The sequence below is a fragment of the Macaca nemestrina genome, chromosome 10 (assembly GCF_043159975.1).
Source record: "Macaca nemestrina isolate mMacNem1 chromosome 10, mMacNem.hap1, whole genome shotgun sequence".
Lineage (NCBI taxonomy): Eukaryota > Metazoa > Chordata > Mammalia > Primates > Cercopithecidae > Macaca > Macaca nemestrina.
In genome coordinates, this window is record NC_092134.1 from 53,497,287 (window position 1) to 53,511,887 (window position 14,601).

The 14,601-nt window shown below is 35.9% G+C and overlaps 1 protein-coding gene across 9 annotated transcripts in view; it reads left to right on the plus strand.

Annotated features, from left to right (window-relative positions):
- Nucleotides 1-14,601, plus strand: part of LOC105473304 (protein phosphatase 1 regulatory subunit 12A) — a 159,338-nt gene that overhangs the window by 47,503 nt on the left and 97,234 nt on the right. For all 9 annotated transcript variants that reach the window (XM_011727045.3, XM_011727042.3, XM_024790176.2 and 6 more), the window contains exon 2: nt 14,100-14,230. In XM_011727045.3, the coding sequence (XP_011725347.1) occupies nt 14,100-14,230 (131 nt within the window). The remainder of the gene's footprint in view (nt 1-14,099; nt 14,231-14,601) is intronic.

Sequence of the window (14,601 nt, forward strand, 5' to 3'; positions counted from 1 at the left end):
TATTGAGTGTATTTATTGATTAAACCCCTCTAGCTCAGTTTGTGAACCACATCTGATAAACGATAGAATTCAGCAAGGAAACCTTTCTCTGTATCTGCCTTCCACCTTATCTCCAGAGCTCAGACAGTAATGAGACCTGCGTAACATTTATATTCTCCAAAAAGTTTTCTTTAACTTATTTCCATTCACATATTGAGTTTTCCTTTATTTTACTCTATCACTGTTAAATTTCATAGCATTTTTCTACTTACTTGCTTATCTTTTTTTCCTAGTTGGGCATCCTGTGGACAAGATTGTACATTTTAGCTCATCAACAAAAATTTATTGAAATAGCACTATAAGGAATTATGGAATGTGTAAGGCAGTTTCTATCTTAAGGAACTATAATCTAGCCAGGAGAAGACTGGAAATACATAAAATACTAATAAAGTCAGCATATCTTACACGGTACTTAATACAGTTTTATGTATACATACACACAGTAGGTCATAAATGCCTACTCATTTAAGAAGTTAGTATTTTGATTCACTACATATGTATTATGTATTTGCTGTATGCTAGGCATTGTGCACAAAGGAAGCAAGGAAAATATGCCCTCTAGTGTTGGTCTTTGTATCTACCAAAATGAATTACTCACTGCATTACGTTATATGTGGCAGGCAATCAGTAAAAATTATTGATGAAAGAATGACCCTGAAGTTCAATTTATTTTGTATCCGTAATGACTAAACTTCAGAAGAAATGCTATTCCCTTACTAAGTCCGCAAATAAAAGTGTTGGCTTCTAAAAATCTAGGTTCAATGTACTACTTTATAGATTTTTATCAGTAAAGGAAATAACAGAGCTATGTAACAAGAATAGATAAAGAGCATATTTTAATCTTTGGATATTTATGGTTTCTAGTTTTTGGCATTCTCATTCCAATATATAGTATTTGTTGAATGAATGTTTATACAGTAATTAAATTACTTTTTCTTTAGAAATTTTTGTGGGTTTTTTGTCTTGAATTGTTTTTGTCAGATTTTTTTATATCCTGTATTTGCTATGTCTAGTTCATTCAGTCAACAAGTATATACTGTGATCTCTCTTGTCAGACATTATTCTTTTATAATTACTCTAGGATACTATACATAGGCCTCAACTTTTGTTTGTCCAAATGAAGAGTTCTCTATGGTATAGCCATTGTGTATGTTTTGGATTTCTTGTTCCAGTCATCTTGTCATTTGAATCTCATTTGAATATTTAACTTATTATGTGTACAGATTTCTGTTTTTACATCTAGATTTTCACACCTGAGATAGTAGAAAGGTTAAGGTCAATTTAAATGCAATGCTGGACTCTTTGTTTTCATAACTAAATATAGATGGCCTCCTAAAATTGTACTTGATTTTTCATTTACCAGTATTTTAATGCAAGAGCCAGGGTTTTTTTTATTATTATTATTTAGTGTAGGAGTACTGCTTGGAGTTTTTCTTTGTCTTTCTTATGTAAACCACATCCATAATTCCTTCTTTGAAATGTCCTGCTTCATTTTTCTAGAAAATAGAACAAAAACATTGCTTGGACAGTATCCAATTCAGTTCCTCTTTAAACATATTGACATTTATGTCGCCCTGAATGCTTGGGGCATGAAACATTTTCTAGTATATACACAGATTTCTGCTTGTACTAGTTGAATTTGTCCTAAGAGTCATAAAGAATTGTTTCTGTTTGGCTGAATGTGGTGGCTCACACCTGTAATGGCAGCACTTTGGGAGGCCGAAGCAAGAGGATTGCTTGAGGCCAGGAGTTCTAGACCAGCCTGGGCAACATAGTGAGACACTATCTCTAACAAAAAACAAACAAAAAAAGGGAATTGTTTCTGTGAAGAAGAAATTGACCAAGAGAACTTCCGTATTCAAAGTAATTCAAACTAATTTGCCTATTACCTATCAATAATTAGCTGTTGCTAATGATTAGGCACAAATTTGCAAGCATTTTGGGCAATTTACTATAATTTCATTTTCACCTAAATTGTTGTAATTACATTTATAGAACTCTTTTCTTTTGCTTTGCTCTTCTGAATCATATGAATGAGTTTGCATAAAGTTTGTTTGAAGGATGTTTGTAATCCCTAAGATTTTCTTAGGGCATCTTTTAAAACTTAACTATCCTTTTAGAAACTTTTGGCAAGTGGGACTTTTACCAAAAGTGGCACTAAAAGTAATATTTGACAATTCTTTGCCATTTAATTGTTTCATAATTTATAGTGGGATGAAAATGTATTCTAGAATAGTAATATAAAAAAGGAGAAAATAATTGAAATGGGGAAGAATTAGCATGGACTATTTATATAAACAATAGTGGTTAACTTTTTGACGGGTACTACTTTGTGCGCTGTATATATTCATATGTTTCTCATAGTAAACTTTTGAGGTAGCGGGTTCTATTATTATCCTCATTTTTAGGAGGAGACTGTTACGCACAAGTTAGGGAGTTTACCCAAGAACACCCAACCAGTAAATGGCAGAACTTGATTAATTCCAGACAGTCTGGCTCTAGAGTTTGTACTTTTAACAAAAATACTTTCAAGAAGAAGAATATAACAATGTTAGAATTTATTTCAAATGCTACTTGTTTTGTGATGGCAAGTTTACTCAATTTAATTATGTTTGCTTAAACATACTTGTCTTGATCTATTTTAGGAATGAAATTTAATGTTTTTTCAAGCTACACATGTCTCAAGATCTGTCTTTAAGTCATGGACTCTGTCTGCTTTGAGCATTGTATAAACACCTTGTTAACTCTTTGTTAGCAGGCTTCTCAATTTTTTCCTCATGAACACGTGTGGAACAATAAAAACAAAAGTTTTATGTACTTGAATTAGTTTACAACTCAGGTTGACAAAGCTGCCTGTACCTAGAATTAAATGACAGAAGTGTCTTTATACAGCCATTTATTATTGCTAATTCTTCTGCATGTACATTCAAGAAAAACTTGAAGGTAAACCATGTCAGATAAGATTTTGAAAGTGTATTTGAGCCGTTCTGCTTCTTTCCTTATATGGTTCAATAAACTGACCAAATTTAGTCAGAAATTTAAGTCAGCAAGTCATGTGTTTCTTAATGTGCTACATGTGTTAGCTTTTGATTCTCTTGACAACAATATTTTTATGGGCGTGCTTTGCCAGTTTCTTGTATGGACTTTGTAAATGTTTTGGACAACAGTTTGAACAATTTACACCACTAACTTGAGATTGATGTATGATGTATATTTTGTGGCAGTGCTTTTAGCATTGAATTTATATTAAAATATTTCAAAATCTTATAAACAAAAGAACAAGCAGATTTAACATTAATTGCTTTTGGTATTGGTATTTTGTTGGTGTTTCTTATGTCGACTTATAAGTATATACATTTAAAATCAAAATTAGCAGTGTTTCATTTATTGGAGAATAGCTATTTCTGTGTGTTAATGTCTTTCAAAGAGCCAGTGTAATCACCTTCTTCAAATGGAGAAACTTTAAAAATTCACAATTTGTCGTGAAAGTCTTTTATCTTCAGTGTCAAAGGATTACGCAAAAGATGGCAAATAAGACCCTCTTCTGGATCTTGTTTACCTCACAGTATTTGGCTTTGCGTCTGTATATACCAGACCTGTTTTTCACTTGTTCTTACACTAAACTCAAGTATATGAGTCACCTCCAGGAAATATTCCCTGACAACCGCCATTCTTTCTTAGTTCTCTTTTCTCAGCTCTCATAAAAAACAGTGGACATGTCTGTAATTGTCTTAATCCTCTATTTTTGTATTTGTCTTCTGTACTAAATGGTGTCTTGAACTTTCTATTTTTAGCTGTTTACTGACTAAGGTATCACAAATGTCTGTTTTCCAAGCAGAATATCCTAATCATAATTTAATCTTAACCCTTTCCTGTTTTCAAAATCACTTCTCTATACTCTTTCCCTGAATGATTTCAAGTCCCATTGTTTTATTACCTCAATGCAGATAATTCCCAAATTGACATTTTCCTCCCACATTTATTTTCACAGCTCCAGATCTGTATGGTTAGATACGTATACAGACACCTATAAATTCAGTGTATCCAAAACAAACAAAGTTGTCATCTTTCTTTTCCCAATCTGCTCCTTGAATCTGTGATGGTTGTCTTCATGAATGGCTTCTTCCTGCATCTTAACTCTTCATATCTTCTATTAAACCTTTCTCATTTTCTCCTAAGCTTCCTCAGTTTCATATGAGTACAGGCATACCTTGGAGATATTGTGGGTTGGGTTCCAGACTACCACAAAAAAGTGAGTCACACAAATTTTTTTGGTTTCTCAGCACATATGAAAGTTGTGTTTACGCTATACCGTAGTCTATTAAATGTAGTGTAGCATTATATCTTGCAAAATCATAATGCTGTAGTACATACCTTAATTTAAAAATGCTTTATTGCTTAAAAAAAAAAAAAATGCTGGTGATTATGTGAACCTTCAGCCAGTCATAGTCTTTTTGCTGGTGGAGGGTGGTTTTGTTTGTTTTTGACGGAGTCTTGATCTGTCACTTGAGGCTGGAGTGCAGTGGCACGATCTCCGCTCAGTGTAAACTCTGCCTCCCAGATTCAAGCAATTCTCCTGCCTCCACCTCCCAAGTAGCTGGGATTACAGGCACACGCCATCACACCCAACTAATTTTTGTATTTTTAGTAGAGACGGGGTTTCACCATGTTGGTCAGGCTGGTCCCGAACTCTTGATCTCGTGATCTGCCCACCTCAGCCTCCCAAAGTGCTAGGATTTCAGGCATGAGCCACTGCACCCGGCCTGGTGGAGGGTCTTGACTTGATGTTGGCTGCTGATTAATCAGGGTGGTGGTTGCTGAAGGTTGGAGTGGCTGTGACAGTTTCATAAAATAAGGTAAGTTTGCCTCATCAACTGACTCTTCCTCTCATGAAAGATTTCTCTGTAGTATGTGATGCTGTTTGATAGCATTTTTACCCCCAGTAGAACTTCTTTCAGAATTGGAGTCGATCCTCTCAAACCTTGCCACTGTATCAACCAAGTTTATGTCATTTTCTAAACCTTTTATTGCTATTTCAATAGTGTTCACAGTGTCTTCCCCAGGAGTAGATTCTCTCTCAAGAAACCACTTGCTTTGCTTGTTGAAGAGAATAACTCCTTATCTATTCAAGCTTTATCATGAGATTGCAGCAATTCAGTCACATCCTCAGGCTCCACTTCTAATTCTTGTTCTCTTGCCATTTATACCACATCTGCAGTTACTTCCTTCACTGAAGTCTTGAATGCCTCAAAGTCATCCATGAGGGTGGGAATCAACTTTCGAACTCCCATTAATGTTGATATTTTGACCTCCTTCCATGAATCACCAATGTTCTTAATAGCATGTAGAATAGTGAAATCTTTCCAAAAGTCTTTCAATTTACTTTGCCAGATCCATCAGAGGAATCACTATCTGTGGCAACTATAGCATTACAAAATGTATTTTTTAAATAAGACATAAAAGTCGAAATTACTCCTTGAGCTGCAGAATGGATGTTTTGTTAGCAGGCATGAAAACAACATTAATCCGGTACATCTCCCATCAGATCCGTTGGATGACCAGGTTCATTGTTGTGAGCAGTGATATTTTGAAAGGAATCTTTTTTTTCTGAGTAATAGGTCTTAATAGTGGGCTTAAAATATTTAGTAAACCATGCTGTAAACAATGTGCTGTAAACACATGCTGTAAACAGATGTGCTGCCATCCAGGCTTTGTTGTTCCATTTATAGAGCACTGGCAGAGTAGATTTAGTGTAATTCTTAAGGGATCTAGGATTTTTGGAATGGGTAATGAGCACTGGCTTCAAACTTAAGATCACCAGCTGCATTAGCCCCTGAAAAGAGATTCAACCTGTACGTGGAAACTTTGAAGCCAGGCATTGATTTCTCCTCTCAAGGTATAAAAGTCCTACATGTCATCTTCTTCCAGTAGAAGCTGCTTTGTCTACAGTGAAACTCTTATTTTTTAATTGTAGCCACCTTCATCAGTGATTTTAGCTGCATCTTCCAGATGCAGCTTCTCCATCAGCACTTACTGCTTCACCTTGCAGTTGTATAATATGGAGATTGCTTCTTACCTTAAACCTCATGAATTGACTTCTGTTGGCTTCAGACTTTTTTCTTCTGCAGCTTCCTCACCTCTCTTAGGCTTCATAGAATTGAAGAGAGTTGGGACCTTACTCTGGATTAGACTTTGGCTTAAGGGAATGTTGCAGCTAGTTTGACCTATCCAGGTCACAAAAACTTTCTCCATGTCCGCAGTAAGGCTGCTTTGCTTTCTTACCATTTGTGTGTTCACTGGAGTAGCACTTTTAATTTCCTTCAAGAACTTTTCCTTTGCATTAACAACTTGGCTGTTTGGCACAAGAGGCCTAGCTTTTGGCCTACCTCAGCTGTCAATGTACCATTCTCACCAAGCTCAATCATTTCCAGCTTTTGATTTAATATGAGAGACACATGACTCTTCCTGTCACTTGAGTACTTAGAGGTGATTGTAGGGTTATTCATTGGTCTAATTTTAATATTGTTATTTCTAAGGGAATAGGGAGACCTCAGGAAAGGGAGAGAGATGGGGAACTGCCGGTTTGTGAAGTGATCAGAGCATATATATATATAACATTTATCAATTAAGTTCACCATCTTCTATGAATATGGTTCATGGCACCCCAAAACAATTGAAATAGTAATATCACAGATCACTGATCACAAATCACCATAACAGATCTAGTAATAATGAAAAATTTAAAATATTGTGAGAATTACCAAAATGTGACACGGACATGAGGTAAGTACGTGTTTAGAAAAGTGGCACCAATACACTTGGCTGACACCGGGTTGCCACAAACCTTCAAATTGTAAACAAACAAAAAAATTCAGTACCCACGAGGCACAGTGAAACTAGGTGTGCCGATATCTGTGCTTGTTCAGGCTCTTTCCTCTTATTGCCTCTATGATCTTTCTGAAATACTGATCTGATCATGTCACCCCCTTATTAAAAACTCTAAATAGCTTTTTTAAGAATCATCTTGAAATTCTAAAGTGTTTTTTTCTACTTTCTTCTACTGCTTACTTGAGCCACTGTTACTGGTGGGAACGTAGCAGATTCTGTTCGTGTGTTGAAGTAAAAAGAGGTTGAAAATAATCTGCAGTACAACTACAGTCTTTGCATTGTATTCAAATTTTTTACCACTTAGCCTTATCCTGTTTTATAACTTACAAATACTGTCTACCACCAGTGAACATACTGTTTGTTTATTCCATAACTTTTAAAATCGGCAGTGTCTTTGCTCAGTGAGGTTCCTGCCAGTTAATTTGGTAATTGAACTTTTATGTAATCTTCAAAACTATGCTCAAATATGTAGGGACCCATATGGACCCTCTTAGTCACAAAAAGATCTCTTTATGTCCTCAGTGATATTTTGGTACTTTCTATCCACTGCTATTTTAGCCCTTATGTGATCATTGTTATTTATGGACTATCCAACTATATTTTAATGTGATCTTTTATTATGGTCTTGGCATGTATACTTTTTAGTATATATAATATGAAGAGTAGCTAAAGGAAATTAGTGATATTTAGCCGTAAAAAGAGAATATACTAGAATTCTTAGGGAAAAAAATGTTTTCAGAGTATTTAGAGGTTATCAGTTAAAAGAAGGATTGCATTTGATATGTGGAGCTTGAGGAGGCAAGGCATAGAAGTTAAGGGAATACATATTTTAAGTGATACATAGTAGTCTCAAATGGTAGCCTGTTTTGTTTTTTTTTTTTTTAACTTTTTAACTTGAGGTATAGTTTACATTGGTAAAGTGTACAACTCTTAAGTATACAATTCAATGAAATTTCACATATGTATATCCCTATGTAAAAATCACCCCAACAAAGAGAGGGACATTTCCAACTGTACAGAAAGCCCCCTTATGTCCCTCCTGTCATTCTCTCACAGATTTAACCCTGGTTCTAAGTCTTATCACCAGATCTTATTTTATCTGGAAACCTGCAGTATGTATCCTTTTGTACCTGCCTTCTTTACTCATTTATGTATTTATGAATTTCTTTCATGTTGTTGAAGATAACAGTATTTTGTTCTTTTTGTTCAATGTTCTTTTTTAAATCAATTTATAGGATTCTGTTACGTGAATAGTATCTCCCTTCATACACATACACCCAACCCTGTATATTTATTCATTCCACATAACTTTAGTAGATGCTATTAGATAGTTTTCTGAAGTGGTTGTGTGAATTTCATACTTCCACCAGCAATTTCGTCGTTTTTCTTTTTTTTTGAGACAGAGTCTTGCTCTGTCGCTCAGGCTTGGAGCTCAGTACCGTGATCTTGGCTTACTGCAACCTCCGCCTCCCAGGTTCAAGCGATTCTCATGCTTCAGCCTCTCAAGTAGCATGTGCAACTGTGCCTGGCTAATTTTTGTATTTTTAGTAGAGACAGAATTCTGCCTTGTTGGCCAGGCTGGTCTTGAACTCCTGACCTCAAGTGATCCACCTGCCTCAGCCTCCCAAAGTGTTGGGATTATAGGCGTGAGCTGCCACACCCAGCCTTGGTTGTTTTTCCACATTACCATTTAATACTTTTTATTTAAGAAATAACTTCTTGAATTTTTTTCATGAAACACCATCTATTCATTGTAGACATTTTGAAAACGTAGGAAAAATTAAGGAAGAAAATAAAAGTGGGTCTCACAACCATTATTTTTAACCTTCAGAATATATTCTTTTAGTCTTGTATGATTTTTTTTGGTAAAGTTGATATGTTTTGACTGTGTTCCCACCCAAATCTCATCTTGAATTGTAGTTCCCATAATCCCCATGTGCTGTGGGAGGGACCCAGTGGGAGGTAATTGAATGAATCATGGGGGCAGTTACCCCCATGCTGCTGTTCTCACGATAGTGAGTGAGTTCTCACAAGATCTGATGGTTTTATAAGGGACTTTTCCCCTTTTGCTTGGCGCTTCTCCTTGCCGCCGCCATGTGAAGAAGGAGGTGTTTGCTTCTCCTTCCGCCGTGATGGTAAGTTTCCTGAGGCTACCCCAGCTATGTGGAACTGTGAGTCAAACCTCTTTCCTTTATAAGTTACTCAGTCTGTGGTATGTCTTTATTAGCAGCATGAGAATGGATTAATATAAAACTTTAAATCACATTAGGCATTAAAAAAATACATCATGTGTTTTCTCCTATATTCTTTTATCCTTTTCTATTTCCATATTTGCATCCTTTTTAAAAATATTTGCTATACCACCTTGAAAACACCCGATCTCATCTCATCTAGGAAGCTAAGCAGGGTTGGATCTGGTTAGTACTTGGATGGGAGACTATTGGGAATACCAAGTGTTGTAGGCTTAAAAAAAAAAAAAAACCCTCTTAATATATTGAGGGCATTTCCCCATATTCTTTTATAAAGATCATTTCTTACTTGCTTGTTGATATTTTTCATTTTAGAAAAACAATCATATTTGTATTACATATAATTATCAAGTAGGGTTTTATATTTTTATACTGAGGATAAAAATCAGGATACAGTTTTGGAGCCTATGGGATTTAAAAAGAGGTTGAGAAAAAAAAGGTGATTAGAATTTCATCAGTATCAGCCGGGTGTGGTGGATCACTTGAGGTCAGGAGTTTGAGACCAGCCAGGCCAGCATGGTGAAACCCCATTTCTACCAAAAATACAAGAATTAGCCGGGCATGGTAGCACACACCTGTAGTTCCAGCTGCCCGGGAAGCTGATGCAAGAGGATCGGTTGAACCCAGGAGGCAGAGGTTGCGGTGGATCACGCTACTGCAGCCTGGGTGACAGAGCAAGACTGTCTCAAAAGAGAAATAATTTAATCAGTGTGATTTCTCAAGGAAAGTGAATGCTTATGCAAGTCACAGTAAGTCACTCTCTTATCTCAGCATTCTGTAAACTACTTTCTAATACAATATACTTTATATGTTTCTTTGTCATTAAATAGCTGTGATTCTCAAACCTCTTTCTTTTAACCACTGCCCTATGAAAAATAGTTCTTTTCTTGAGCAATATCTGTATCAATGTTGCCTATGTATTTTATCATCTCTTATCTGTAAGGTATGTTCTAGGCACTTTGGAAAACTGCCATAAGCTTGCTTATAACTTGTTCTAGAGGGAAGAATCATAGACACATAATAATTTTAAATATATTAGGGAATTTTTATGATAAATACCCCCCACACACACGTCTTCCCTCTACTTGAAATATGAAGACACCAACGCCCAAAAAGAGTAAATTACTTGTTCACAGCCACAAAATTTGTGGCACAGCCAGAACTAGAACCTAAAACCAAAAGCTGTGATTCCCTCTCAATGCTTTTACACTTTTTTTTTTCTGAGGTGGAGTCTTGCTCTGTCGCCCAGGCTGGAGTACAGTGATGCGATCTCGGCTCACTGCAACCTCTGCCTCCCAGGGTCAAGCAGTTCTGTCTCAGTCTCCCGAGTAGCTGGGACTACAGGCGTGTGCCAGCATGCCTGGCTAATTTTTTGTATTTTTAGTAGAGACAGGGTTTCACCGTGTTTCCCAGGATGGTGTTGATCTCCTGACCTCGTGATCCACCTGCCTCAGCCTCCCACTTTAAAACTTTTTAGGTATACTGCATAGTGCTTTTCTTGATAGAAACTTTGTCATTTTCTTCCTTAGGGAAATGCTGCTAGAAGCATTTCTTCTGTTTCTGTGGTAGTTAAGGAAAATTTATTTCATTTATACAAGTAATACTTAGTAAGCCCATAGACTGCGTGATATCCTGTTGCAGGTGAGAAATGTGTTGATAAACTAGGAACATCTGTGGAAAGCAGTGTGTTAAGTGTGGGAAAATCTTAGTTTCTGGAACCTGAGCATCTCTGTGAGATTCCCAGCCCTATCATCTCCTGTCTGTGTGACTTATTCAAGCTACTTAATCTCTTTGATTCTTAGCTTCCTCCTACATTCATTAATTTGTTTATTGAGCCCAAGAACTCATGGTATTGAGGATGCAGCAGAATTCCTGCTCTCAGTAAACTCTCATGCTGGGAGTGGGGTAAACAGATGGTAAATAAATAAGCAAAATATATATAGTTTGTTGCAATAAATGGTATGGAGAAAAATAAAGTAGATACTCAGGATATAAAATGGTGGGGAAGGGGTTGTAATTTTGTGTGCTGTCCAAGTAAGGCAGTACCAAAAAGGTGAGAGTCAAGCAAAGACTTCATTTATGAAATGTGGATACAATCATATCTTATTTATTCATTGCTTGTGTATAATGCTGATCCATTATATCTCATCAGCCAGCCCCAAACTGCTCTTTCTTAGGTTGAAGTGGCACTTAAGAAGCTCTTTTGTTTTCTCCATTAGTTACAGTCTGACATTAATATCCTTTTTTGTTGTTGTTGATGTGTTTTCAGTCCTAGAAAACAGTTTTTTTCCCCAAATATAAACAAACAGGAACTTCCTTTGGTGGTTAAGTACTGTGCTGGTGTTTAAGCCTCTTTTAAGGGGATGGGTAGATAAAGTAATGGTCTATGTGTTAGAACCACTTTTTAAATGACACATCAATTTTTATTACTTTCAACAGCTACTTAAAATATCCTTCCGGATTTTTAATAAACTTGGGCTTTTTATACATTTAAATGGGTAGCACATGAATTTTCCAGCAAAGATCTTTTGGCAATAAACCAAAGATGACAGTGTAAATTAATTTGTCTACTGATCAATTTATTAGAGATACTTTTAGAGTACAGAGATGATAATCATCAGCCCCCATACTCCTAGTATTAGTTGTTTATCATAGATAGGAAATAGCAACTATTTAGTTCATTTACTCAATTTTAACCAAATTAGGGAAAAAAAGGCCACTTGCCCTCTGGGCAGATAGTGGCTTTGTGTAAATTAGGAGGGAAAAAAACTTTTCACGTTAAAGGCTCCTTGAGTGGATTTCATCCCATCTTCCTAATCCCCCAAGTCAAATACATGGCACAGACCTTACATTCTTGGGCAGAAGTCCTGGTAATACATGGGGATTGCATCTCAGGAGAGACAATAGGATGATGTTCATGAATAGTGCCAATTCCAGAAAGCCTCCCCATGGTAAATGGAGTATGTTTATGAATACAACCTATCTCATAGGACAGGTATAAAGTACTTATATTCACATACAGATATATCCCTAATCTGAAAATTATGGAGTTTAGATTCTAGTAGAGGTAGAGGATAGATATAAATAAGAAAATTGTGGCTATTGATATTATTGATAATGTGATAGAGTACTAGGAATTACTTTAAAAGGATGTCCAGGAGGGCCTTCCTGAAGAAGAAACATCTGCATTGAGATTTGTTTGATGAAAAGGAATCAGCATGCTTAGATCTGGGGGCAGAGCATTCCTGACAGTGAGAACTGCAAGAACAAAGGCTCTGAGGTACCACCTGGTCAAGGAATAGTAAGGTCCCTATTGTGGCTGGAACAGAGTGATTTTAGAAACAGTTGTGGAGAACAATGAGTACCTTGGAGTGGGTTTTTGTGAGAATAATGTGTGTAAATCATAGATAAAGCACCTCTCATACTGCCTGGCACAAAGCAAGCATTTGATAAAAGTTCCCTTATTTACTTTAAGACTGTAGTTCTCAAAATTTTTTTATTTTAGGACTTCTTTATACTCTTAAGAATTATTGAAGATTCCAATGAGCTTTTGTTTCTGTAGGTGAATATTTACAGTCTTACAGTTTAAAACCAGGGATTCATTTAAAAATAACAATGATTTACCCCTGTTACCAAATGACATTTTTAAAGTAACTAATTCATTTTTTCTTGGTTGTATGTATTAATATTTACAGTCTTAGAGTTTAAAACTGAGGATTTAAAACACTATTTATTTAAAAATAACAGCGATTTACCCGCGTTACCAAATAACGTTTTTTAATTAAAATAATTCATTTTTTCTTGAAAGTTTGAGTTTATTATTGGCAACAAATATACTGTTAATTGCTTTTCTTGAAGTGACAAGACTCATTTTGTTCATTTGCAAGAAAAGATCTCCCAAAAATCAAAGTTAGACTAACTGTAGTTTGTCATTTTAAGTAGACATAATGTTACATTGAAAAGTGGCTAAGTCAGCTTACATCTCAATCTCACAAGTGCTTTTCATCAAGACAACCATCATACTTGGAAGAGGTGCTTTAACATATACTTCCCATAGAGAATATAAAAAAGACCTGTGTACAAGGGCCAAGGTTTAACACGTACTGCTTTGTCAAAGACGTGTATGAGTAAAAATTGCTGCCCCCCAACCACCACTTTTTTTGGAGACAGGGTCTCTGTTGCCCAGGTTGGAGTGCAGTGGTGTGATCATAGCTCATTGCAGCCCAGGTTGGAGTGCAGTGGTGTGATCATAGCTCATTGCAGCCTTGAACTCAAGCTCAAGCGATCCACCTGCCTCAGCCTCCCAAGTAGATGGGATTACAGGCATGAGCCACTGTGCTTGGCAATTTTTTTTTTAAATTATGAGTACCAAGTGTTCGATACAGTGACTATTAATAGAGGTGGGTTTTTTTGTTTTTTGGTTTTTTTTTTTTTTGGCCACTGCCATTATTTGTGCTAAAGCACATGCAGTTTTACAGCTAGTACTTTTATACCATCAAGTGTACATGTCAACAAAGTAAAAAAGGGAAATGACATCTTAGTTTTATCTTGAAAACAGTTTTGCCCTAATCAACTCCCTAAAAGAATCTACTCCCCCTTCCCCCAGCAGACAACATTTTTGGGAACCACTGCTGTAGAGACTATTATTATACTTAATTATAATGTCTTCATTTTAATAGGTACTTGTTATCCGAATTGGGTTGCCATAAAGAGTCTAGTCTGTTGTATGTGTACCTAAGCAAGGACTCTTACAATTTAGTGTCATTGGTGTGTTTGATAGAGTATAGTCAAAATAACAGGAGATTTATTTACAGAGAATATTTGTATTATAAAAGCTACAAAGTAGGAATTTTATTCTATTGATATATTATTTGGAGGGTTAATTCGTATTTTTTCCAATCTTGCTTTCTGTTTTGTTTTTAGGCTTGCATTGATGACAATGTTGATATGGTGAAGTTTCTGGTAGAAAATGGAGCAAATATTAATCAACCTGATAATGAAGGCTGGATACCACTACATGCAGCAGCTTCCTGTGGATATCTTGATATTGCAGAGTAAGCCAGTTCTGTGTTTTAATTTTATTCTAATACTATTTGAGAGACCTGAGTGTTTATTGAAATGATAAAGATAAATGAGTGAACTCTTATAATACTTGAATTCATGAAAATTATTCTTCCAAGAAAGAAAATAAGTGGTTATTGGGAATCCATATATTCTCAGAATCAGATCTTCTTTCTGTCTTCCCACCCTCTTTGGCCTTTGGTACTTTGTATTAATATTAGTAATTGTACACGTTCTCTGTCTCCATCTTTTTTCTTTTGAGTACGGCTGGAGCATTGTCAAATGATTCAGGGTTAATACTTAGCAGTCGAACCCATTCCTTTATAATCCTAAAATTGGCAACTGGGTTACTTGCTATAGGGAG